This window comes from Miniopterus natalensis, chromosome 4 (assembly GCF_054644295.1).
Source record: "Miniopterus natalensis isolate mMinNat1 chromosome 4, mMinNat1.hap1, whole genome shotgun sequence".
Classification (NCBI taxonomy): Eukaryota; Metazoa; Chordata; class Mammalia; order Chiroptera; family Miniopteridae; genus Miniopterus; species Miniopterus natalensis.
The window spans coordinates 4,505,884-4,531,831 of NC_142084.1; the positions used below are offsets into that span (position 1 = coordinate 4,505,884).

Sequence of the window (25,948 nt, forward strand, 5' to 3'; positions counted from 1 at the left end):
TTGACTTGAATGGGTGACAAGGTGACTGTGGGAAGCTGTCCCTGCACTTCCTTCGAGGCCGGGGTTGTGGCCCTTTAGAGACCTGTCCTCACTCCGCATCCTCTTGGCCAGTTGGGATGGGCGAGTCCCCTGCAGACCTGTGCTCTGTCCTCGCTGTGTGTGTGTCACACTGGCAGGTGAGTCCCTGTCCTCAGGTGCACTCTTGGGACTGCTGTTGACATCTCACAGTACCTATAGTGAATGCAGAGCCTGTGCCTTGGTTTTCTCCAGAAGCCCCTTCTCCCCTTCCCCACGGCCACACAGGGCAGCCAGCGACCCGCTCCTTCCTGGCCCTGTCCCACATTCTGTCAGCCCCCTGGAGGGGCTGGGGGAGGAGTCCCACTCTCCCAGCCTCAGGTGAAGACCTGCGCAGAGTCGCTCGCGGGTAGTGATGTGGTTTGAAAGTTCCTTTAGGTTTTTCTGACACACGCATTGGAGCGTGTTTAGGGAGCTTTGGACATGTTGTGTGTGACATGGGAACGTGGGCCCAGCCAGACTTTGAGCCACTGGCCTGGCGTTTTGCCTGATGCCCAGGGCTTGGTTCTCTGTGATGTCACATGCAGGGTAGACATGGTCTCCGCCACTCAGGAGTCACCAGGCTCACCTTGAATCCTTACCTTTTCTCTGTCACAGTCCCCTCCCTAAGGCAGCTGACACCAGCTGCTGAAGCAGCTCTGGGAGGTGGGGGGCATGTGGACTAACCACCAGCTGTGTCCCTTGTTACCCAGCACAGGGCCTGTCCCCACCCTCCAGTCCTGCGCCATCTCTTGGAATCGCGTTTCCCGTTGTTTTCCAGGCTCTGGGGCTGAGGTGCACAGCACGGAGGATGGCTCTCCTCTGCAGCCCAGGCTGGGCTCTGCCCCAAGGTCCTCTCCCACACTGACACCCTAGTTTAACTCCGAAGTCTCCTCAGTGGCCCGAGCCTTGGGGGAGGAAGGTGGCAGTTCCTGCTCCCCTGTAGTTTCTGGTCTGACGGTGGTCCCCTGTGCAGGACTTCTTTGCTCCTCTCCCTCTGGACTCTCTGTAGTGACTCATCAGAAAATGCACCGTTTATGCAGTGGTCGTGGGTGTGCCACTGTCCCCCGCAGCATGGCACCTGCAGCGACATGCTCTGTGCACCCCAGGAGTAAGCACCCCACTGCAGGCCCCTCCACCTCAGGCACCCTTGCATCTCCCGCAGGTAGGCAAGGGACTGTTCTGAGGGACGGTCCCCTCACTCTTGGAGGTGCTGTGTCTGGGAGGTCCAGACGCCAAGGGCCATGTGTTCTCCTGGAGTCTCTGGTGGTCGGTCTGACGCGCTGGACTCTCCTGGGAGGCTCTAGAAGTGAATGAGTTTCCCCAGCGCCGGACATTTGCCAGGCACAGCTGTGACTAGAATAGCAGGGCCCAGCAGTGAATCCCCACCCACGAGAGTCACAGACAGCGGCTCCTTTGTTACCTGCCCAGGTGTCTCACACGGGCAGGCTGGTTCTCCAGATGTCCGGGTGATTGGATGGTGGAGTTTGATGTCACGGCCTGGAGGAAGGGCCCAGACACGTTCTGAAAGCCGTTCCAGAAGCTTCTGTCACATCTGACCCCAGGGAAGCCCTAGAGCATCTAGTTCACCCTGTTCATTTGATTAATTATTTTTCAAAATGAGGAGGGTCCATGCGTTGGCCCATAGGAGAGTCAGCAGTTTGCGTGGCTCCTGCGGGGGAGGCCTTGTGGATTGTCGGGCAGAGCCTGGCGAGTGCGGATTGCAAAACACCTTGTCAGGGTGTCGGCACCTCCCGTTTACAGGTTCATACACAAAGGTGAGGCCGTCCTCTGATTTTACCTGATACCTCGCTCGGAGGTCATGAGGACGCTACGTGAGGGTTGAGTGAAGCATCAGGACCTTATGCGTGCTGTGGACGCTGGGTCACAGACGCTGGCAGAACCCCGACGCTGGATGTCAGAGTGCTGAATTGGTGTCGAGAGCTGGGGCCGTGTCTGGATTGTGGGGTCGCTTCCTGTGCACGTGAGCCGTGTGCCTTACCCATCCAGCTGTCTGCGCGGGTTGCCTGGTGTCCTGACGGGGTGGACTGAGGGAGACGGTGTGGCTGGACCATGTCCACATACTGGTGTGGTTACTGTCAGAACGGACAGTGCAGGGCAGCGACACAGAGTTAAAAAAAGGTTCACTTTGGCAGGGAGGCCTGTGAGCAGGTTCCTGTTGGCTCAGGGCCCTTAAGTATTAAATGTGAATGAAAGCCTGGTGGATGTGCTCGGTGGTTAGAGCTTTGGCCCACACACCGAGGGGTTGAGGGTTCAGTTCCCAGTCAAGGGCTTGTACCTGGGTTGAGGGTTCAGTCCCTGGCCCCAGGTTGGGGCTCGTGCAGGAGGCAGCCAATCGATGTGTCTCTCTCACATCCATGTTTCTCTTTTTCTCTCCCTCCCTTAAACTTTTTCTTTAAAAAAAGAAAATCAATGGAAAAAATAACCTGAGGTGAAGATTAACTAAAAGCAGAAACAAAACAAAGAAAAAAACGTGAATGAAGCATTAACATCTGATAGGTGTCCCTGTAGCATTTAGTGGCTTCACAAGAGTCACAGCAGCACCAGGGAAGCATCGTGCATTTACCTAAAATTAGCAGGTTCCAGGTCTGCTCTTTGGGTGGGTTCCCACTGGCTGAGGTGGTCAGGCCCTGTCGGCCGCGATCTTGGCCTCTTTGCAGCCTCACAGCCTGACCTGCAGTCACTCTGCCTAAAGGGAGTCCACATGGGAGCCTCGCTCATGTGCACCTCGTGGGTGTCACCTTATCCCCCAGTCCCTGGACCATAGCAGGCACTCAGTAAATGTTCAATATTGAATGAACTGCATCAAACAAAAATCGTTGCCAAACACTAGGCCCTTGGCTGGCGCAGCACAGTTAGTATTACAGTCGTTACCTGTTTGTCCCCAGCGTGTCCGATGCATCCCAGCCCCAAGCGCCATTCCGGGCGCAGTCACTGCAGTGAGTTAGAGCTGCTGCTGTGCTGCTGGTAATAAGGTCCCTGCCTCTTCCCTCTGGGTGAACTGATGCGGTCTCGTGCACTGGAGTGGGACAGTGACCACCGCATCTGTGAAGGTGACCTGGGTGCCCTGGCCCTTGTGAGCTGCACCCTGAGGGGTGTCCTCCTCCCTGCACCCTGAGGTCAGCAGGCTCAGGGGTGTCATCTTCCCAGCTGTAGAGACATTTTTAATTCAGGGGAGTTTGGTTGTGGGGACAGATACAGATAAGAGAGGTAGAGATAAGAGACCAAGTGGGGTCAGGACCCTTTCTGTCATTCTGTCCTTCCCAGGACGGCCTTGGGGATGCGGAGCAGCTGGTTCCTTGGACTCGCTTGTGAGCATATCCAGTTGTGAGAAGAGTAAACCAGGATGCAGGGTGGGCTCCACCATCCCTCTCGGTGACACCCGGATGAGGGCTTCCCGTGATGCCGGAGGGGTCTGGAGCAGAGGTGCTCGCTCAGGATGCAGCACATGCAGAAAATTAGGGCCTTTTAATGAAACAGCTGTGGTGGTGGTGTTATCTCATCGGACAGGAAGCTGCACACGGGTTACAGCTGAGTAGCAAATTGGTTGGAACATCCCCTGCTGAACATGTCCTTTAATCAAAAGACGTGTCCTTTGCAGTCCGTGCCTCTTTTTTTCTGTTATTTTCGTGGGTGGTTTTTATTTCTCTGCTGGGATCTGGTCCCTCACAGGCCCTGTTGTAGAATGTGCCCCGCTGTGTCATTTACTGCACATCTGGAGCTCCACATGGGGCTCTGGGTGCTGCGCCCTCGCTCTGAGCTTGGTCCCCTCCATGCTGAGCTTGGGTGCCGTGCGGGGCCCCCTGTGGAACTCGCTCATGTAGAAATGTGCTCATGGGTCTGTTCCATGCAGGTTCCTTGGGTCGAGTGCATGTTATGTTTTCATTCTGTGGGGAGAAGCCCAGTTACCTTCCGAGTGAGCGGATGTCCCCAGGGTGGGTCCATAGGCGTGTGGCCGAGTGGCACTGCGGGTCTAGAACTAGCCATGGAAAGAGGGCCTCAGGAGAGGTGGAGCCATGGGGAGCTTGGGGGACACACTGTGAAGGCCCAGCGAGCTCAGTGGGCCCAGGAGCAGAAGCCCAGGAGGCTGGACGGCCCCTACCCGGGTTTGGGAGCTGAGCGGAGATGGCACCCCGGAGGAGGGCCTTGGACACCAGGATGGGGTTGTGGCCTCAGACATAATTGATTTGCTTTCAGAAAGGATTGAGCTGGCTGCTCTGTGGGGAAAGAGAGACTAGTGTGTTGGGGTGCCAGTGGAGTCCAGTGGCCAAAGCTCAGGAGGTGGCAGGTGGTGGCAGGAGGGGGGATTTCAGCAGATTTGGGAGGTAGTGGGTAGAGCAGGGAAATGGCCAGGTCTCCTAAGGGACTGGGGTGATGTTTCCTTGATGGGACAGACCAAGGGGTGACCAGGAGTTGGAGGGAAGAGGCTTGCTCAGTTGGGGGACATTTAGCCTGAGAAACCTGTGAGTACGTAGGAGCCAGTGTCACACTGGCCTTGAATACGTGAGCAGCATGTGGGTGGGACCAGTTGGGCATCTTCCCGGAGACTATGCTAAAGCTGTGGGCGGAGGAAGCCGCTTGCAGGTGGTGTAGCAGGTGAGGGCTCAGTTTGAACCACTGACTCCCCGTTTGGGGCAGGAACTGGGGCTCAATGCCGAGAAGTCAGGACCTACCACCTGGAGCAGGGCCAGGAAAAGGGGGTTCAGAATCCAAGAAAGGAGGTGTCAGGAGGGGATGGTCCACAGTTGTTATCTCTGCTGAATGGTGCTTTGGTCCTGTGTTGCTGGGCAGTTTTAATTGTTGCCATAAAAGAGCGAGGTCAAGCTGTCCTTTGACAGTGGTTGCCTAAGTCACTGGTGAAGTGGGCAAAGGCCAGCTGGACACCAGGAGTCGATGCTCTTGGGGTCTCCAGCCAGGTCCTTGGGGGGTCACTTGGGATTCTGGTGCTGTTTGCTTATCACTAAAGTCTGGGTGGGTCACTGGTAGGGATTGGGCTGGGTTTGGATGGGTTTTCAGGGATGATGTGAAATGGGCATTTTGTGCACCAGAAGTACATTAAATACACTTTACAGTCTTTACTTAGAGGATGCGAGTCCCTGCAGCCATGTCGGCTGCGTCCAGCCAAGCGGGTCTGCGCAGGTGCATCCTACGTGATGTTCATAGAGGCAGAGGCTTGCGGGCGGTGGGCCAGGGCAGGTGGGGAAAGGGTTTTACAGTTTATACAGTGGAGCTTTGGCTTTCTAGTAAATGGTGAACAGTAACTAGAAATGCTATTAACATAGTATTTGATTTATAAAAAGCCTGATTAAAATTACACATTTGGTTTTATTTTGCATAATACAGAAATAGCATTTTTTTCAGAAAATGTAATTGAGTTGCCACTTTTATTGAAGGATATTTCCCCCCCTTGGACTAGAAACCTAAAGAGAATTATAAAACACACCAAGCCATATACATAATTTGGTTTCTTCTCACCTTAAAAATGGTCTCATTGAGCTTTTTGTTATATAGAACTTTTAAATAGATATTGTAAAATATGTTTTCTTTAAAGGCAAAAATTAAAATAGGAAAATACTTAAAGCCTTTGAAAATTTGGTTTTGTTTTGGTCAAGGTCATGCTTAGTTGAAAACTATACAGAGAAGTTTATAAAAAGTAAGGAATTTTCACTCTGCTGCCAAGCTTAGCTGCCCGAGACTCGGCTCAGTTACAGGTACAGGTTCCTCAGAGGAGAATGGTTGATCTGAGGCACCTGCCACTTACCTGTCCTCTGTTCACGTCCCCCAGTGTAGTGCTTGGCCTCTTCATTTCCTTTTTGCAGCTTACAGTTATTCCAGTTAAGTCTAAGTTACCTTGTTCCATAAAAACTTTAAATAAGACTATTTGCTGTGTCTTTATGATTAAAAGGGCAGGTGTAATTTGGGCCACTTTGCTTTTTAGCTGTTGAGAAGCATCAGGTGTTATCGTGAAGAAACTTGGGGACAGACCACAGGGACGAGATTGCCGTGCTCATTATGTACAACAGTGTAGTCTGTGTGGCAAAGTTCCCTTTTCCAGAGAGGATATGGCTCCCTACAGTCTGTAATGCAGACAGTTTGGTTCCTCTGTCTAGACCTGCTTGGTAATCAAGTTAAAGCCTTTTTAATTATGGTGATTTGATGGATAGTCTGGAATAGTTGACAGTGTGAGGTCACCTGACTCAGTTACCAAGGCTGCTTCCCTTCTGGTCCAAATAGCTCTCGGCAGAGGTGACAGATACGGCACAGGCTCAGTCACTGCTCATGTTGATAACTCTACCCGCCCAGCTGAGCAGGGCCCCGTCCCTGGTTCCCTCAGAGTCCTGAGGCCCTGCGGCCGCTGCCAGCTGGAGGCCCCAGCTGTGCCCGGTGTCCCCTCGTGCCCGGACTCCCCAATTAGAGCCTCAGGCGGCACAAAGCCGCCTGTGCTGCGGACACAGTGCCGTTTTGTTTGAGAAACACAGATAAATAATCTTCATTCGCCAGAGGCATTTGCGCGGAGTATATGGAGCAGGCAGTCCTTAGCAAAACATTCAACCTGCTAGGAGTAAGTTATCAGCGGCTCCTTTAGGAAACCCAGCCTCGGCCGCCGCCAGGCTTACACGTGGCCTCTCCACTACCCCTTCTTCTGTCTTTCCCTCATCCTGCTCTTTCAGCCCCCAACCTGACCCCCCCCGGGGCTCAGGACCTGGCAGCCCAGAGCCCCTCATCCACTCTTGGGAATCTGCCGCCTCGCCTTCAGGACCCCTGTCCTTTCTTTCTCCGGGACCCCTGTCGCTAACCTGGGCGTGAGCAGAGCAGACTGAGGGCCCCCAGTGCTGTGTGGATGATGACAACGTGCCCGTCCCGTATCTCCTTTCCAGGGTTAGTGAATATTTCATACTGAAACCGGAGGCCGGAGGCAGGAAGGCACAGGTCAGGAGAATCAATACCAGCCGTCAGTTGGCTCAGTGAAGGGCAGACTGGTTCCAGGCACGCGGGCACACACTACGTGACCCAGCATCTGTCCTCACTGCCCACGCACCCGTGTGACTGAAGGTTCGAGCTTCTCCAGGAAGGTGGTGATGCGGCCTTTCAGCTGCTCACAGCCAGCGCCAGCCCATCAGTCACTGAGTGCGGAGGGAACGGCCGCGGGCCCACGTGGGGCTGACACGCACGCTGTCTGTTTGCCTCCCTTAGCTGCGTCGAGGTTGAGTGGGCCAGAACACACTCCCTTGAGGGGCTGAGAGGTGCAGAGAACATGTCAGTGCATTTAAATGTTTAAATTGGCCCTGGCCGGTGTGGCTCGTTGGTTAGAGCGTCGGTCCGTGCACAGAAGGGTCATGGATTCAGTTATTGGGTCAAGGGCACGTATCTGGGTTGCAGGTTTGATTCCCAGCCCTGGTCCCGGATCCTACAGGAGGCAACCAATCCACGTGTCTCTCACATCGATGTGTCTTTCTCCCCCCCCCCAACTCCCTCCCACTCTTTCTAAAGATCAATGGAAAAAATATCCTTAGGTGAAGATTAACACACACACAAAATTTAAATATAATGTTTAAAATGTGTAGTTGTCTTGGAGACATTTCTTCGTCCAGGACGGTGCATTGGGGGAGTTCACTATGCAGTGATGAGTGTCTGGAACTGAACGAGTCTCACTCCCAGTCTGTGCTGTTTCTGCCTCGGTGATCGGTCGCTCCACCACCTCACAGTATCAAACCCATGTCCCCACAGTGGGTCCTGGGATGCCAGAGACACACCGAGACTCGTCTGCCTTCCTGCCCTGGCATGGTGCCTGTCACAGGCAGCACTCTTATCCGTAAGAGGAGGGTAGAGGGATGTTTTCGTTGATTGAAGATCTGCTGAGATCCTATTTGTGCGTCTGTGAATTGAAGAGCATTACGGAAAAGTAAAGGATTTGAAGCATGAGGGAGGAGCTGTATGTCCAATTACAGTCGATAGCTATTAAAATTTTAAAAACACATTTGCTAAGATCCGCTGCATTTTCAGACAACATTTAATGGAGATTTCTCCCAGGAATTCCAATGACAAGCAGGCTCTTTCAGGCCTCTCGCTTATCTGGACGACAACAGAGCTAAAGGCAGGTTGAAAAGGCATTTGAGAAGCCAGAGCAAATGCCTGGGAGTCAGAACCTGTTTGTGCCCTTGACTCCCCGTGGGTCCTTTGAGGCCCCCCTCCCACGTTGCCTCCCTCTGACTGTGGGCTTCTCAGCAGCTGGGGGTCTTACCACCAAGCCAGTGGGAGAGTCACACAGCAAGTGGGCCCCCTAGTCGGCAAGTGGGAAACAGCCAAAGGACAGTGTGATACCCACAGAGGAAGGGAGGCCCTCAGAGCAACCTCACGTAGACGGAGCACGTGGTGCTGCAGCCCTGGGGGTCTCTGCTCCGTCCTCGCCCTGTAATCGGGGCAGCAGGGGCCTTTCCCAGGACTTCCTGCCCCACGGCCTGCCTGTCGTGTGATGTGCCCGCGATGACTAGGTCTCTCTCGGGTTCGCGGCCTCATACCTGCCTGCTGGTTTTCCCTCACGGAGTGAGCAGTGTTTGCTGCGTGCCTGCTGTGGGCAGGTACAGTCCACGCTGGGGACACGTCCCTGAGCTGTAAAGGGTCTTCCACCACTGTCTGGGATTCCAGAGCAGGTCCCGGGGGGAGAACACCATGTGCAGATGAAGGAGGGGTTTGGGGCTCCCTGGCCCTCTGACCAGAGTCCATTCACTCCCTCATTCGTCCATCACTTCTGTCTCAAACACTGATCACGGCTCAGACACTCTCAGTGCCCTGGCCCGGTGGTGTAGTGACCCTGACACCCCCCCCAAGGACTGAGGGGGACTGCGTCCATCCCCAGGCAAAGATTTTAATTTTAATGAAGCACAGCTTATTATTTCTTTCAGGGATGTGCCTTTGGTTTTGTATCTAAAGAGTCATCGCCAAACCCAAAGTCATCTCTGTATCCTGTGTTCCCTTCTAGAAGTTTTATAGTTTTCATTTCATGTTTAGGTCTGTGACCCATTTTGACTTAGCATATTTGAAGGGTGTGAGGTCTGTTTCTGGACTCTTCTGTCCCGCTGCTCTGTGGCCTGTTCCCCCGTCAGTCACCACCCTGTCCTGATCCGGGAGCTGCACAGCTGGCCTTGAAGCAGGTCAGCGTCAGTCCTCCACTCCCTTCTCCCTCCGTATGGTGTCGGTCGCTGTGGGCTTTGTCTCCGTGGGAACTTTAGGTCCCGTTTGTTGGGGTCACAGCATAACTTGCTGGGGCTGTGACTCTGGTTGTGTTGAATGTGTAGGGCGAGGGGAGGAGCTGCTGTCCCGACTGTGGACTCCTGTCCACGAACGTGGGCCTTCTCTTTAGCTGCTCGTTTCTTCTTTATTTTCATGGTCCAGTGTCATGTGGCCCTCATTTAGACCTTGCTTGTATTTTGTTAGATTTATACCTGAGCATTTCATGTTTGGAGACGCGACTTTAAACGGTATCGTTTTAATTTTGATTCCACTGTTCATTGCCGGTAACGGGATTAACCTCGCATCCTGCAACCTTGCCATGATCGCGTCATTCCCAGACAGAGTTTTGTAGATTCTTTTTGACTTTCTACAGAGACGATCATGTCATCTTGGACAAAGATAGTTATTTTTCCTTCCCAGCCCATATATTTTTTACCTTTCCATTTGGTGCGTTAGCTGTCCCTACAGCTAGATGGTATTTCTCTTGTCCAGGAAGTGCCTCTCTGTTCCTAGTTAACAGAGTTTTTGTCGTGAATCGGTGCTAGATTGTCAAATGCTGCTTCTGAGTTTATTGATGTGATCATGAGATTTTCCTGTTAGCCTGGTGATGTGGTCGATTATGTTAGTTTATTTTTGAACGATGACCCAGCCTTGCATGCTTGGGATTTCATTAGATTTTGAGAGTGTAAAACATGCAATTAAACTTGAAGGAATTATAGGATCTAAATTTCCCCATTTTCTGAATTAGTCTCATCTTTGTTTGCAAATTGACACAAAAACAAGAATTCATGCTCATTATATTTCTCCCTCCACCTGTGCACTGAAAGATATTACAACAGGACTGATCATTTTTAAAGTGAATTTGAAATGTCACAAGATAAGATTCAGTAGTTTCAAAGTGTACAGAAATTCTGAGGGGAGGGAAAGAAACATCACTGAAGAGGACGTGACAGTAGTGGACAGGGAACAGAGCTGCCCACATGCTCAGTGGCGTCTCCTCTTGAGAAAGTCGCCACCGTGGCCTCAGGATTTAATAGATTTATCGTCAGGCGCATGGGTGGCTAGAGGAGAGGCCCTGGCCTCTTTAGCTTCATTAACTTGGTGGAATTTGTTCAGCGCTTGTACCTGAGGTTTGGGCCTTGGGACCTGGGGTTGGTCGTGTGTGACGGAGTCTCTGCCTGACGTGGCGTTTTGCAGGTAACAGGACAGCGGTGAGCGGAGCGTGTGGTTCAGCGCCCTTGCCCATCACCTGCCGGGCCCCCGGCTGCCCGTAGCCACTGCTCGCAGCGGGGAAGCACGTTCTGTCATAGTTTATTTAGTTAGGATTTATCAGTGTGCCTTTCATTACGAGATTCTTTGGCTAAACCTGTTCTGTGTTTTTAAATCAGTCCCTGTTGGGCTGTGGGCACTTTGCTTCCTGAATTCCTTCCCTGGGTTTTCGCCCGAGGGAGCAGCTGTGTGACCACCTCGTTGCCTGCAGGGCAGCTGGTACCCTGGGCTCAGCAGCTCAGTAAATGAAACTTCACATTCTGATTTCCCTCTCTCGCGGCTTGAGTTTGTAAGCAACCCGATTTAACTTTGCTGTTTGATTTTCTGCTTGTATATGACAAAAATATATTTATTTCAAAAAACCATTTTCTTTTAAGTGCCCATGAAAGGTTAAATTATAGAAAAATAAATGGAGTGTAATTACTTGTCTACTATTTTCCTCTTGTCTTTAGAGAAATCCCCCCCCCCACCCGAGGAATGAGGGTATTTTTTCCATTGATTTCAGAGAGAGTGGAAGGGAGGGAGGGGGAGAGAGAGGGAGAGAAACATCGATGTGAGAGAGGCACATCAATTGGTTGCCTCCCACACGCACCCTGACGGGGGACCCGGATCGGACCTGCAACCCGGGTACCTGCCCTTGACTGGGAATTGAACCCGGGACCCTCTGGTGTGCAGGCTGATGCTCTAACCACACCAGCCAGGGGAGAACTTCCTTTTAATGCAAAATATGCCACTTTTCTCCTGTGAATTATCGTGGAGACGGCTGAAATGCAAAGTGTGTTCTCTGGTCAGCGTCCTGCTTCATTCCGAACAAACCCCATTTGAAGGGCTACTTTCCTCCAGGATGGGCAGCCACTTCTGGGGGCTTCGAAAGGAAAACAGAAACCTTTCTGGTTCCCGTTACTTGACTGGTTGGCATGGTTTTGCTGCGTGCCCAGGGTGAGGATTCTGTTCCTCTCTGTGACTTCTGTGGCACGAGGTTATGGACAGTGTGTGGGGCTCCCACTGCAGAGTGGTGAGGTGCGGGGGGTGGAAGGACATCCTGTGGCCCTGGGTTAGGTGTTAATAGTGGTAGTGACCACAAGACACAGGAGCCTAATGAAAAGGCACCTGAGGCTGTAGAGTAGCTGTTGTCATGTTTTCCTGAGTGAGGTTAATGGGCTTGCCCTTCAGATGGGTTCTTCCTGGTCACTCAGCGTGGGGTCCTGCCCACAGCACAGCCGTCCTCACGCTTCCTGTCCCTGGATGGAGCTGAGCCCGGGGGACAGGGACCCGGTGGGTGCCCTGTGGCCTCTGGTGGGGTGTGATGCCCACCTGTGGTTTCTGCATCAGTGTCTCCATGGGAGGTGCAGGCAGAGCCTCAGGAGGCCTCAGGGCTGACTCGGGTCCTGTCCATGGGCCGTTGAAACCTTCAACGCACCTGAGAAATGATGCGTGTGTCCTGTTGGTTCAGCAGACACTGGTGGCTCTTCCTGGGAATGTCACCTGCCCCTTTCTGTTCCACATTGTATCTGGTCGTGAGCCCTGCTGGGTGACAGTGCCAAGGTTTCTCCTGGGACAGAGCTGAGCGGCCTAGAGGGCTGCAGTAGAGTCTGTCCTGGGATCCTCGGGGTCCCTGCATCAGTGTCTAGCTCCACCCAAGACTGGCGGCCAGGCTGACCCTCTTCCTGCTCTCACTCCTCACAGACCACTCACGCCCCCCCCCCACAGTTGACGTCACTTCACCTGAGAGGCCCCTGGGCCCTGTGGCCTCTGTGTGGCCCCCTGTGTTCCGCACAGCACAGGGAGGCTCAGGGGGCTCCTCAGTTCTCTGCCTTCCCTGAGGGCGTCACTGAGTACCCCATGTTAATGCAATAACCGAAAACAAAGGTGCATCCGGACACTGGGAGGTGTGTCTCTGTGTCCCGTGAAGAGGCTCTAAGGCAGGCAGCAGGTTTGGTGACTGAGGACCCCAGGGCCCAGCAGCCCCTGCAGCAGCGCCAGTCTCCGGGGCAGGACGGGGGCTCACTGCTCAGGTGTCCTGGCCCAGAAGGCGACTCCTTACCTTCTCATGCTTAGCCTCAGCTGGGCTGGAGGACAGAGTCTCGCTTGGGCTGTGACCTGCCCACAGGAGGCTGGGAATTGTCCTGAGAGCCTGGGGGACACAGGGATGGCTGGGCAGCAGTCCCTCCCATGGCCATGCACCTTTGTTTGTTTTGTTCAGAAAGGATTTAAAGGCCACTGTGGTTAGGTGAGCACTCCAGACTGCGTGACTCCCTGTGGTGTGCTGGTGTGTGTCCCTGGACTAGGGCTCTGCTCTGGGAGGCACAGATATCACAAAGGGCAAAAGTCAGAAGCCACTGATTCAGATGGTATGGACAGTCATCTGGGACCAGTGGGTTTCACCACACTGGACTGGCACTAGGGTCTCCTGGCTGAGCCCCAGGGTGAACCCAACGTGTCAGGGCTTCGGGGTCCTCTCTGCTCAGGTTTGAAGCTCCTGCCGTGACTGCAGCAGTGACTCACACCTGCTCCTGTGGGGCCCTGTGGTTGCAGAATGACTGGCCACCGGCCACCTGGGGCTCGAGGCTGTTGCAGGTGGTGCCAGGTCCTTCTCAGGTGTGAGCAGCTCTATGAGGCCCCAACACTCGGATGGGGCCTGTGTGCATCGCTGCAGGGCTGTCCATCTCCCTCCAATGCTGTGCACACCTCCAGGTATCAGTCAGCGCTCCGTCCACTGTGGCCACGAGCGCCAGTCCCACTGCCGGACTTGCGTCCTGCTGTTGAACTTGACCTTGGGTGGTTGGTTTTCCTTTTGTTTTCAGGTTTGCTTAGTTTGTCAGAATCACCTGTGAGGTGACAGGGATCCAGTAGCAAGTTAGGGTCCCCGGAACCTGCTTGTTCCCTGACCGTGCCCATTGACCTTTTCCCAGAGGAGTTTTCTTTGTTGGCGGGCAGGGGCGCTCTCCTCTGCCGCAGAGCCCCCCTCCCCTTTGCCAGAGGTGCCCCACCCCCTGCTGCCACTACATCCGTCCCTAATGCCTACCTTCCCAACCTGGCACCCACCCCAGGAAGCCCTGGACGGGTCCTGGGCTCGGCCTCATCATGACTTCGTTCACTGACCTCAGCTCCGGCCCCGGCTCCCAGTGGGCCTCTGGGGCCAGGTTTTCAGAGCTGTAGGGACCCTGAGATCCTCGCTGGCAAACGTCCTCCTCACCGCTGGCCCTGTGGAAGTGTCTGCCTCTTTCTCCACCTCTCGTTCTGGTGGGGGACCCTTGGAGCCAAATGTACAATAAGCCACATATGTCGGGAAGCGTGTGAGCAGGTTGAGACACCCGAGTCCTCTTCTTGGAGATGTGACTTTAGCCTCTCGCTTCCGCCACGTTTCTCTCTGTTGTGTCTCAGCTCTTCTTGTGATTTTTATGGGAATCTAAGACCGTGTCCAGATCGAAGGCAGGTCCAGGCTGGTTTCCCCATGTGTCCCCTGCCCTCACATATCCCCTCGCCCAGACCTGGCCCAAATTTGTACGCTCCGCACAGCCCAGCATTCAGCCGGAGCACAGAGACGTGGGTTTCTGAGCAGAGGCAGTAGGTCCATGGTCACCAGTGCCCGGGACTGTCGAGGACATGAACTTGTCCCCACGTGTCCACTGGACAGGATTGAGGATGTGGACTTGCCGTCCCCACGTGCCCACTGGAACAAAGTTACGCCTCAGGCCAGGTTCTCAAGGCATCTCCCACATGCCTTTAAATTTATGCTTCATCCATAGCGTGCCCGAGGTTCTAAGGTACACCCTCAGGTCCAGCTCACCTACTGGACCAATGGAATACACTAGTTTGTGAAAACGCAGGTGGAGTTGAGAGAGAGGACTCCCATGTGCACCTTTGGAATAAACCCATTCATAGTTGGTGGTGTTGGCCTAGGGAAGACCTACTGTAAGCATCAGGTCTGTAGGTGTCCACTGACTCTGCTGAGTGGGCACGAATTATGGGCAGTTTGGGGGCTTCGATCTTCAGGTATTTGTAGTCTGAAGAAGGGGAAGACATAGATACGTATACATATAATTTTATAACAGTTTTAAATGTGAGCAGTGTGATGAGAGAGATACAGTACTATCAAAAATGAGAAGTAATAAATTCTTAAACTCACCCAGATCAGAGGCAGAGGGAGAATGCAGTGTCTGCCTGACCCAAAGGCCCTGCCCTTGGACAGAGGGAGGGGTGCACTGTGACCCAGGGGTCAGCATGAACTGGTTGCCTGCGTGGGCGGGTGACTGGGCTGATGGGATGGTCCAAAGTTTGGGTCAGACGTGAGGGGCAGGCGGCCTGATGGTTGGACCAGTGAACACTTCAGTGTCTTTCTCGTGGGTAAAGTTAGGAAGTTGTGTTGAGGACTGGGGTGCTGAGTGGACTGAGCCTGACTTCTGGTCGGCAGGGACTGAGAGAGCTCAGAAGTAGAGGAGAGAAGCTGGTGCAACTGGAGGTCTGGGGCAGCTTGTTCACGGATGTGCGCAGTGGCTCCTGTGAGTTGGAAGAGTGATGACCCCGCCATGTTCACAGAGGTGGCCCTGTGTGAGCAGGTGAGGGAGATGGGACCACATAGCCCCAGGCAGCTTCCAGGTCCTCCTCCCCCGCATCCCCTTGGTGGGCTGAGGCTGCCTGTCCTGGCAGGAGGAACCATGAGGTGTCTTTCTGTCGGGTCGGCCCCAGAAGGTTCCAGTCTGGCCGGCACTGGGCCGAGGCTCTGCCCTGGGACACATGCTCCCTGAGGTGCCTCCATCATCCTGGGACCAGCCCCCTGCCGCCCCCTCTGGGTCACAGGCTCCTGACGGATCTGTCATCTGCAGGGGTGACATATAGGGGAGGGTGTGCCAGGTCCTCATTTTCTGGGTCACTCACCCAAGCAGACCCCTGTCTGCTTGCTTCTGGCCTCCCAGTATTCAAAATGGAAAAACATAATTTGCAGTGACCTTGTGAGCCAAATGCTGAAATTGATGGAGGGGTTTTGAACTTAAGAATAAAAATGAGTGGATTTCCTAGAATGTTCGATTTGCACCCCCAGTGAAGAGAGTGCAGAGTCGTTAATATTCTAGAGAGCAAGTAATTGGGATTTATGATAAAATGAGATTGTAAAAGGAACAACGTGACTGCCTCCTTCCCCGCACAGTGAAGGGTGGACTCTGGCTCCTGGGTAACGGTTTCCGGTTTCCCTGTGCTGTTCGCTGTTCAGCGTTCCTCTTGCCTTCAGTCTTCATCGGGGGCGGCACAGACAGATCTGTCGGTGAACTTGTGTGGGCTAAGCTGTCCCGAGTGACCATGGGGAGTTACAGAGGTGTTACAAGGCTGGGCGCCATGTGTGGTGGGGGTTGGGACGTCGCTGTGGGCTCCGCCTGCACCTGTGGAGTGGGGTGGGTTAGACAGACGTAAGGCTGCCCCCTCCTGGAAGGTGGGAGGTGGCCTGGGGCCTTGGAAGGGGCTCTGTGGACCTGAAGCCATCTGATGAGGTCGAGTGGTGGTCATTTTGAGACCCTGATGCAGTTCTGGGTTCTCCCTGAAGGAGCCAGATTGCGCAAAGGGCCAGTGGGGCCTTTTGCGGGGTCCCTGGGCCGGAACTGCAGGCAGGGCCCAGCATCCTGACTCCTGGGTCATGTTCTCGTTAGTGCTGTGGACAGACACGTAGCTCGTTTATCCTGTGGGACTCTCTGGACCCGGAGCCTCTTTCTCTCCTCCTCATGAGTGGCGGTCCTTCCTTCATTCTGTGCTCTTTGGGGCAAAGGCGTAGTAAGAGCCATTGGCATGCTTCCGCTAGATGTATCTGAGAGCTCTGCGGAGCTGTGTCTGCAGCCTGATTTCCCTCCAGTCTCACATTTCCCGCTCTTTCCAGATGGTTCCACTTGGATGGTACCCTGAAGTCCCAGATTCATTGTGCTTGAACGTAAGCTCTTGGTCTTCCCCTCCCACCTGCTTCTCTGTAACGTTTCTTCTCTTGGTTAATTATGGGACGACTCCCAGCAGGAAACAGGACATGAGCTGGACCCATCCCCACCCCTCACTGACTTCCTCCAGCACTTATAATGTCCCATGGGCGCCTCCTGCATGGCCTCATGTCCGTCCCCAGACGTGGGCTTGGCCTGCTATAGCATCGACGTGGTCACAGTGGTCACAGAGAGTGTCTGTTTTGTTTCCCTGGAGGGGAGGAGGCGGGCAGGGCTGGCAGGCCTACCTCTGTTTCCTCTAGGCAGCCCCAAGGTTTAGCAGCTAGACTGAAGTTTAAAAATGAGACATTTCTTTGAAATGCCCAGTGTTCTCCAGTAGCTCAAATTCTAGGGTAAAGACAGTTTTGTTTACCTAGTTAACGGAATGAAACAATAAAGCAGTGCATGTGTTACCTTTATGAGGATGTCCATTACTATCGGCTCCTTGATTTGTTAAAAGGCGTAAGCAGTGAGCACCTGCAGTGTTTCACCGCCAGGAGGAGAGTCTCCTGTGTCAGGTCACACACGACAGTCACATGATGCGTGTCCTGTGAGAGGCTGTCTCGGGGTGGGCAGGGGAGGGTCTGGGCCGGGCTTGGTAAGTGACCGTGGGGTGAGGAGGAGCCGGGCAGCCCGGCTGTGGAGCAATGAGAAGTGGACAGGTGTCAGCCCCGACAGGAGGTCAGCTACCAGGGGAGCTATGGCCACGTTGTTGAGAGTGGACACTGAGGATGGGGATCCTGTTCACTTTTCCTTTGTTTGCCCAGTGCCTGGGGGGGTAGACAGCGGGTGCTCGGCAGAGTCAGCGAGTGGGCCTGAAACTCCTGGGTGCTGGGACCCTCCTGGAGAGCCATCCTCAGGCCCTGTCTCAGCAGAACCGTGAACAGTAGCTGAGGGGATGGCAGGTGAGCTGAGGACGGGGCCCTTTCCTGTCCCCCCATTCACATTCTTTAGCAGATAAGCTCAGATCCTTCCAACCTCTGATTCTTCTGTAACCTGAGAAAGATTTTGGTGCCATCTTTTGGATGGATTTTCCTTTTATGGTGAGATTCTCAGCTTTTCCTGCCCAGCAGTTACGTCCCACACTGCTTCCCTCAGTACCTTGCGGCTCTGGTCACTTCCTTGGGACACCCCGACTGTGCAATTTCCAGAAGGCCTTAAGAACCTTGAAAACTTAAGTCCCTTCAAGCCAAAGTTTCAAATTTTGCTTGCTTACCTTTTTTCATTGTAACAGTAACGGCAAAACTTAGAGGCCTATGAGAAAGGACAGAGGTGCCGTAGGACCTCAGTGGGGATGAATCCCCCCCCCAGGCCTGCCCGTCTTCTCCTGGGGCGCAGTGGGGACCAGGCTTCCCCTGAGTGTTGAGTAGAACCACCGCCTTGACGATGACCCCTGTGCTCCTGCGGTCGGCTTGGCCTAACCCTTGGGATAACCTTGGAAATCACTGACTGTTCTGAGAGGCTGCTGCTGGGTGTGTGGACGCTGGATGCAGACATCGTCTGTACTGCTCCTCGTTTGTGTGTTGAGTGAGCTCTGTTCAGAAGAACCTGAAACGCAGTGAGCAGAGTGCAGCCCAGACGACTGTGTTTCTCCTTTCCTCAGTGTGGCCATCAGTTTAGGCCACAGTCATACTGCTTGTGCGATGCTGTCCAGGGAAACTTAGGGTGACTCCATGTGACAAAGCACTTTCAGACATTGGACCTCACCTGACCTCCCGAGGTGCCTGGGAGGTGCAGCTAGCACTTTGGAGAAGAGAAAGCTGGGTTTTGGGGCACCTGGCCAGTGGCCTGAGGGCATCACTCAGCAGGTCCGAGCTGGGTTCCCACCAGGACCCGTGCCTTCAGTATTTTCCCCTGTCCCCCATTTCTCAGAATCCATCCTGTCAGATGTCACCTAGCATTAAGGAAAGGTGTTCGTGTCGGGAGTGGCTGCTCCAGTCTCACTCTGGCTCCGTCTCCTGGGCCAGGCTGCCCGGCTCATCCTGAAGGCATCCCGGGGTGGGGGGACCACGCACCTCTTGTCTCCTCACTGTCCCCGTGCCTGAGTCAGGCATCTGGTGTGTAATTGCTGGTGGGACTGGAAACATGTCACGTGTATCCAGGTCCCCTTCATAGGAACGAGCAGACACGTGCACAACAGCATTTGACTTCCTACCATACGTGTGTGACCCACGTCTCCTCACTGCTGGGCCTTTTCCCACAAATGACCTCAGATGTGACCTGCTTAATCCTGAAGGGAGATAAATGGTTATTTTTATAGTGAGCTTGTCTTTTCAGAAGCCATGTATAAAAGTCACTTTATAGCCAGGTAAAGGTAAGCGTCTACATGACTGAATGGAATGGAGCCATGATCCAGGATTGTGACCACTTTCTCCCCAGCCAGCAACAGGCACAGCCTGAGAGGAGCTGTGGGTTTGGGTCTGGGGTGGCAGGTGAAGCCCTGCGGAGCCCGGATGCCCTGCTCCGTCTGGCAGGCCCTCCTCAGGAAGGAGTGTGGTATCTCCGTGCGTGTGCTCCACGTATGTGCACACTTGTCCAGGGCACACGGAGGGAACATGCCCCACTTGTAAATGCACTGACTGTAAGGAAAGACACATTCTTAGAAACGTGCCACGTGGGAACCCCTGACAGCCCAGAGTGGGGCGTGGTAAGAGGCTGTCCTGCAAATACAATAACAGTAAATCACTCTGCCCTGGCACTGGGCGAACGGCCAGCTCGTGGGCACAGCATGGCCCCAAACTGCCTGGTGCTTGCTGTCGTGGGTGGGGTGTGCCTATCTGTTGCTTTTACCAAAGTTACTACCTGCCCTTCTTCCTTCCATTATCAGAGGAAGTATTTTAAGCAAAAGCAGTTATTTAGAGGAAAACTTGAGTTCTTGCCTTTACTCTCTCATTGTTTGAGAACCTCACCTGGAGGCATGTTCACCCCTGGGCAGGGGGCACTGATGAGCAGTTTGTCACATTCACAGGACCTGCAGAGCTGGGTGAACGGGTCCAGCGAACACGGCTTTGTTCTCGTGTCCTTTGGGGCTGGCGTCAAGTACCTGTCAGAGGACATCGCTCACAAGCTGGCTGGGGCTCTGGGGAGGCTGCCCCAGAAGGTGATTTGGAGGTACAGTGTCCTCACAGCTACTTCCCCCCGCTCTGCCCACAGGTCTGTGAGCCCCACAGAGGCTCCGGCAGGCGCAGCGGAGCCTGGGCTCTGCATTGTGTGTCTCGGGTAGCGAGATCTAGGCTTGAATGTGTGAGTCTGCAAGTAGGGACACGTAGTCTGCGGGATGGTGGCCCCACTTGTCTGTCTGTCCTTTATTTCCATTTTTCTGCGCCTTCAGATCAGGGCTGGCATGGGGGACAGTGGATGAATGATACGTGGGTGAAATATTGCACGGGGCCTTTCGGGTCCCACTTGAAACCGGACCTTTAGAGCACAGCAGCATGCCAGTGCCAGGCCGCTGGGTAAGCAGGCCCACAGGCGGCCCTGCGTCCTGCAGGCGCTGCCGGTGTCTGCCCGAGAGCACCGACCCTGGGCGTTCCTGCAGTGTGCTTGCTGGGCGGTGCCACCACCCTCGGGCCTGAGCGGCACAGCTGGGAACTGAGGCCCTGCGCGGGCTCTGAGGAGCTCTGCTGATGAGCGTGTCCTCTGACAGCTTCTCCTGGCCGATGGGGAAGGGATTCGGGTTGACCCTTCGGACCCCGTCCTGTGGGGTTTTCTGTTAGGCTTCCCTGGAAAGTGCCCCCTGCTTTGTTTAGGACAGTTTCTGTCCAGTAAACCTCAAAGTTTCACCTTTCAAAGATCGAGGCAGGACCCAGCCAGGCACGGCCTTCCCCTGAACCCTGCCCCCGGCCGAGTGGGAGGACCGCGCGCTCTCCTCTCCTCCTCGCCTCCCGGAGGCCCGTGTCCAGGATGGAGCTGGTGGCTGCCTGCCGCTGGCCTCTGGATCCCTCTAGTTCACCTTCTGGCTCTGGTGGGATGAGTCCCTAGCACAGGTTCATGTGGTGCTCTCTCCGCCTCTGGATAGGTGAGAAGAGCAGAGGGAGGTGGGCTTCAGTATAACCAAGCGGCCTGTTTGTCCCCCAGTCAGTGAACATGTGATAAAGAAACTTGCCAGACTTCTGCTGTGGTGAAAGAGGGATGGTTCCTTGTTAAAGGGTGTCAGCGGAAGATGATGTGACTCTTATTTTAAACCTAACACCGTAACCGGAGTCTGCAGAGTGCAGTGGTTTCTGAGAGGCTCCTTGTCTGCTGCATGTGTAGGTTTTCTGGAGCCAAACCGAGGAACCTGGGGAACAACACGAAGCTCCTGGAGTGGCTGCCGCAGAACGACCTGCTGGGTGAGTGGCCCGCCCCACCCCACACAGGCTCGGGCTGATGTGCACGGGTGACCGTGACCAGGCTCCGACGCTGGTGTGCACACTCTGCCTTCAGCTTGGGGCTGATACATGTGTCATGTGTGCAGTGTATGAGACAGCCGTGAAGTCATCTGGTGTCTCAGCTGTTAGATTTCACATCAAGTCAGATCTTTATTTGTGGGAAAATAAAAAGTATAATCATTAGGGCCTATAAATGAAAATTTTTAGACCAGTGACCAGTTTTGATTTTTCTGGAAAATATCTTAATATAACCACATACTTATGGAACTGTGTAAATTAGCAGGGAGTGAAGTTACACCTAATTAGGCTAATTGCCTAAAGTAGTAAATTAAATCAGTGAAAATGTAGATTTGTGTCACAGTTTTATTACACAGGGAAATTGAAAGTTATTCATTTGTTTGAAACCAAAGACAAGCAGAGGGCCAAGGAAGCAGACCGTTTATTTTAACTTTATTTGGATTATCTGCCAAAATTTCTGCCTAAATCACCAGGCATTTTTGAAACACTTTATTTCTGGCTGTGGTCAGAGGGTGCTCCAGGGCGAGCAGTGGACCCAGGGTGTCTTTGCCCTCTGTTCCCAGCTCTCTTATGGCTGGGCCTGGTGGTGACAGTGACGCTCCCTTCAAGGAGACAGTTTGGGTCCACTGGGAGGGCAGGTCCTGGTGTTGGCTGAGAGAAGCCACCTGTGGGCGAGGGTCAGAACCTGCGTGACCCCCGCCGGACATTGGTCCAGTGAGGCCTGGGGCCCCTCGAGGCCGAGGCCCACAGGTCCGTGTGCCTGGGTGTCTTCAGAAGATGCAGGTTTGGGGGCTTCGGGGCCTGTCTGTCCACCCCCCTCGTGGAGCCTGGCTGCTCACAGGACCTGTGGGGATTGAAACACCGCATTGATTCTGGTCAGTTCCTGCTTTTATCCCCATGACAGCCATGTGTTACCTGGTGTCCCATCTGCTATGGTTTGTTTTCGTCAGTGTCTGTCCCTTGTTTGGACACCTCAGCAGTGAACGCAGATGCTGATGTGACGGCTGGGGTCAGCCGTCCAGTGCTGACGTCACTCAGTGTGGCAAGTGCTGATGATGCTGACGTGACTCGGTGAGTTGGAAGCTGATGTGACTCAGTGTGGGGGATGCTGATGTCACTCAGTGTGGTGGGTGCTGACGTCACACCGAGTGGCAGATACCGTGGAGGGTCAGCAGCGTCCTGGGATGAGCAGTGCTCCTGTGCACCTGGGACCACCCCCACTTCCACAGGTTCTCACGGACGGGACGGTCTGACGGTGGTGTGGGCAGCATTGGAGCAGCAGGGACAGCGTCTGCTCGGGGTCACTGTGCTTCTGTTTCTTGCTCCCATTGGCCTCCTCTTAATTACTGGGTGTTTCAGTAGATGTTGGTGGTCAGTTCATATTTGTGTTTGAGAGAAAGTTGTAATAAAATTCTCAGCTATAAATCTTGGCTGCTTAAAAATGGCCTCTATAACTGTGATGGCCTTAAAAAGTAATCAAATACGTTAAAATTTGTGTGTTCATAATGATACTGTAAAAATAAATAAAAAGACATCATTGGCCATCTTTGGAGGTATTAAGGACCCCCCAGGAGTTGTAAATAAAGGGAAGGAATCACCCAACAAACTGGCTTTTAGTTGACATATGCAAATCAGGTGATTATGGATCATGACTGGTGTCCACACCTCGGGTGTTTCTGAGAACCTCTGCCTGAGTGACAGGTTGTGAGCTCTCTGTCTGCTGCTCCCCCAGGGCACCCCCACATCAGGGCCTTCCTGAGCCATGGAGGCCTAAACAGCATCTTTGAGACCATGTACCACGGTGTCCCGGTGGTGGGCATCCCCCTCTTCGGGGACCATTATGACACGATGACCCGGGTGCAAGCCAAAGGCATGGGGATCCTGCTGGAGTGGAAGACGGTCACGGAGGCAGAGCTGCACGCGGCCCTGGTGAAGGTGATCAACGACCCGAGGTGAGCTTCCAGCAGGGGACAGGAGACACCCCAGCAGCTGCAGACGCCAGTGCACAGCACCTTGTGCAGGTTTCTGAGTTGGGAAATGAAAGTAGCCCCATGTGTCCACATTCTGTGGGGGAGGATCTGCAGGGGAGTCGCCGGGGTCCCCGCCGTGGGTCAGGCCTTCGTCCTGCTCTCACTGTGGCACTCACAGTAACCAGGTGGCACCGGGCACCCCTCAGTCGGGCTCATCAGAATCTCTGTCTCGTTTTGAAAGCTCTGGTGTGTGTTGAGTTGGCTGTGCTCACAGCTGAGTCTTGGTGGCGAGCAGGCTGTATGGTGACAACACAGTGGCCCTGTTTCTAAGGACACGCCATTGACCTTGTGCCTCAAGTGACACTGACAGGGAGGAGTGTGCATGTTCTGCTCCCCCTGTGTAGTGACCACGGACACCTCTGAGGACCAGCCCACAGGAAAGATTCTTTCATGTGAAAGGCTGCTGGCTGCCACCTGTGGGCTCGGGGGGTAGGGGGGACCCAGCGCCTTGGTCACAGCTCTGGTGCTTGGAGCACAGGTGACCAGGGGTGCCCAAGAAGGGGACCCCTTTGCCCATTCTGCCGCGCTTCTTTCCAAGTCTGTTTTTTGCAAATGTGATGTTCTGATGGGAAATGGCAGGGACCAGACAGGCTCTGAGGCAGGTTGTACAAGGCGGCCTGTAGCAGCGTCTGGGCCCCTCCAGAGCTGCTGAGGTGGTCCCCCCCGGCCACAGTCGCTGTGCCCCATGGCGCAAAGCAGGGCCACGTCTGAGACCTGGCTGAGGTCGCACTGTGAAACCCAGGGCAGGCTCCTAGTATTCGAAGCGCTTGATGTCAGAGCATTCTCGTTTCCCTCATCTGAGGACATGCTTAGTGGTTTTGGAGAGAGCGGAAGCGAGAGGGGGAGAGAGACGTCAGTCGGTGGGCCCTGGCTGGGAGCTGAGCCTTACCCTTTTTGGTCCACGTAGGGCCCCAGCCCACCGAGCCACCGGCCAGGGTGGTCTCAGAGTGTTCTCATCTTGTGCAGTGAGCAAGTGTATGCCGTTCTACAAAGTATGCAAGTGAGACGAGGCTCTGTGCATTCAGGGCAGAAGGTGCCTTATTCAGTGTGGGACGGCGATGCCCAGGGCCTCCGTCTCTGCGGAGGTCGTGTGTGACAGTGCTCCAGCCCGACAGGCAGGCCTCGTTCAGGGCTGACGTGCTTCAGCGCACCGTGCCGGGCACTCGGTGCAGGGTCCCCGCCGTCACCGGTGTTGCTGAGGACGTATGGGAACGTCTTACACTGTCAGGAGGTCCTCGGCACCTCACGTCTCTCAGGTAGTCGGATGGATTTCACAAGCTGTGATCTGTTCTTTGGGAGGAAGTCTTTTGCATCTGGAGGTTTTATTATTTTAAGCAGGCGGCGGAGAAGGGTGGGCAGTTAATCCTTACTCCACAGCCTGTGGTATTGACTTTCAACAGGAGGCACTTTCTGTTCAGTAAAACCTAACGCAAGGGGTGTGCCTGGGGTGTGCCTGGTGTGGGGACAGAGATTTGCGGTCCGAAACGCTGCATGTGCAGCCAGCTCTGTGACCGTGATCAGGGCCCTCTGGGTCCCTGTTCCTCGCCTGCTGACAGCGTACCCCGCTGGGTCCACATGAGATAACGTGCTCCAAGCCCTGAGCGCAGTGCGCGCGTGCCCGCTGGTTTTCACTCTGTGTTCCTCGCCCACAGCTACCGTCGCAGGGCCCAGCAGCTGTCCGAGATCCACAGGGACCAGCCCGAGCACCCCGTGGAGCGGACCGTGTACTGGATAGAGTACATCCTGCGCCACCGCGGCGCCCACCACCTGCGGGCCACCGTCTACCAGCTGTCCTTCTGGCAGTACTTCCTCCTGGATGTGGCCGCCGTCCTCTTGCTGGCCAGCGCCCTGCTCTGTGTCCTCCTGTCCTGGGCCACGTCACTGGTCCGCAGGCAGGCCCGGCGCTGCTGGTCCAGACACAGGCCCAGCGTGGTGAACGGGTACCCCCACAACGGGGTCCTGAACGGCAGGTGCCAGAGGAACGGCCAGGTCGCGCTCGACAAGAAGGCGAAGTGAGCCCGCGGCCCCGTGCCCCGCGGTCGCTGCTGCCCTAGCCTAACCCCCGAGCCGCGTCAGCGAGCGGTTCTAACCCCTCCTCCGATTACTAACGAGACCCTGTGGGTTAGGTGGCTGCGAAAGCACAAACCTAACGTGCAAACGTATTTTATTCCAACACCCATGTCGAGTTTGGCGCTGGACCTGTTAGAAGCCTTAATTATTTAAATCGGCTCAGTGCCCGTGTCAGCCTTCGTTCCAAAGCTTGGCGCACGCCCCGTCGCAGGCCGGGTGGTCTCCTCGCGCGTGTGCGCGGGCCCCGAGAGGAGCGTGGCCTGGCTGCTGTGCCGTTTGCGAAGGGTGAGATGGGCGGTCAGGAGCCGATGCTTCTCTTCCAGAGTCTCCCGTGTGAAACTCAGGACACTGCGCAGAACAACACTTCCCCTCAGAGCTGAACACCGACCAGGGAGAAAATGAAAGGCAGGAGCACTGGGTTTTGTACTCTTACGTTTTTTGTTTCAGTTTTTTGTTTGTTTTTTGTCTTCCTTTTCTTATGGACTGTGGATGCTTCTGGAGGAAAATCATACAGTTAAGTAAATGCATCAGTTGGTTGTCACATTTTGTTTGTTTTCCCAACCAATAATTGGCTCTGGAAGAATTTTATAGTTTTTTCTGTTTCATTTTCATAGTCACGTTGTGTGTAACAGACGCAGCGGCCGAGCTGCAGCTTTTGTTACAGTCCGCGACCAGCTACGCCGGCGGCTCCGCGGCTGCGTAGCCCGTTACCTGACTGCTCTGTAACGATGCTTCTCCGCAGCGTCGTTGTGGAATGTCCAGGTGTTACGCCTCCCCAGTTTTAACTTTAAAAACCATGCTTGTCACCCCTCTTGTCTGGGCCACACAATCTATGCTACGGAGGTGCCAACGCGAAATTCTGGTCCAGGGGACGCGTCGGTCTCTGTCCTGGTCCCTGCTCTGTCCGGTCCGCTTCATTCAGACCTGACAT

The 25,948-nt window shown here is 54.5% G+C and overlaps 1 protein-coding gene across 1 annotated transcript in view; it reads left to right on the forward strand.

Annotated features, from left to right (window-relative positions):
• Window positions 1-25,251, forward strand: part of UGT8 (UDP glycosyltransferase 8) — a 48,830-nt gene extending 23,579 nt beyond the window's left edge. The window contains exons 4-7 of the mRNA XM_087815900.1: window positions 19,498-19,640; window positions 20,784-20,860; window positions 22,650-22,869; window positions 24,600-25,251. Of these exons, the coding sequence (XP_087672026.1) occupies window positions 19,498-19,640; window positions 20,784-20,860; window positions 22,650-22,869; window positions 24,600-24,963 (804 nt within the window). The 3' untranslated portion in view covers window positions 24,964-25,251. The remainder of the gene's footprint in view (window positions 1-19,497; window positions 19,641-20,783; window positions 20,861-22,649; window positions 22,870-24,599) is intronic.
• The last annotated feature ends 697 nt before the right edge of the window (window positions 25,252-25,948 follow it).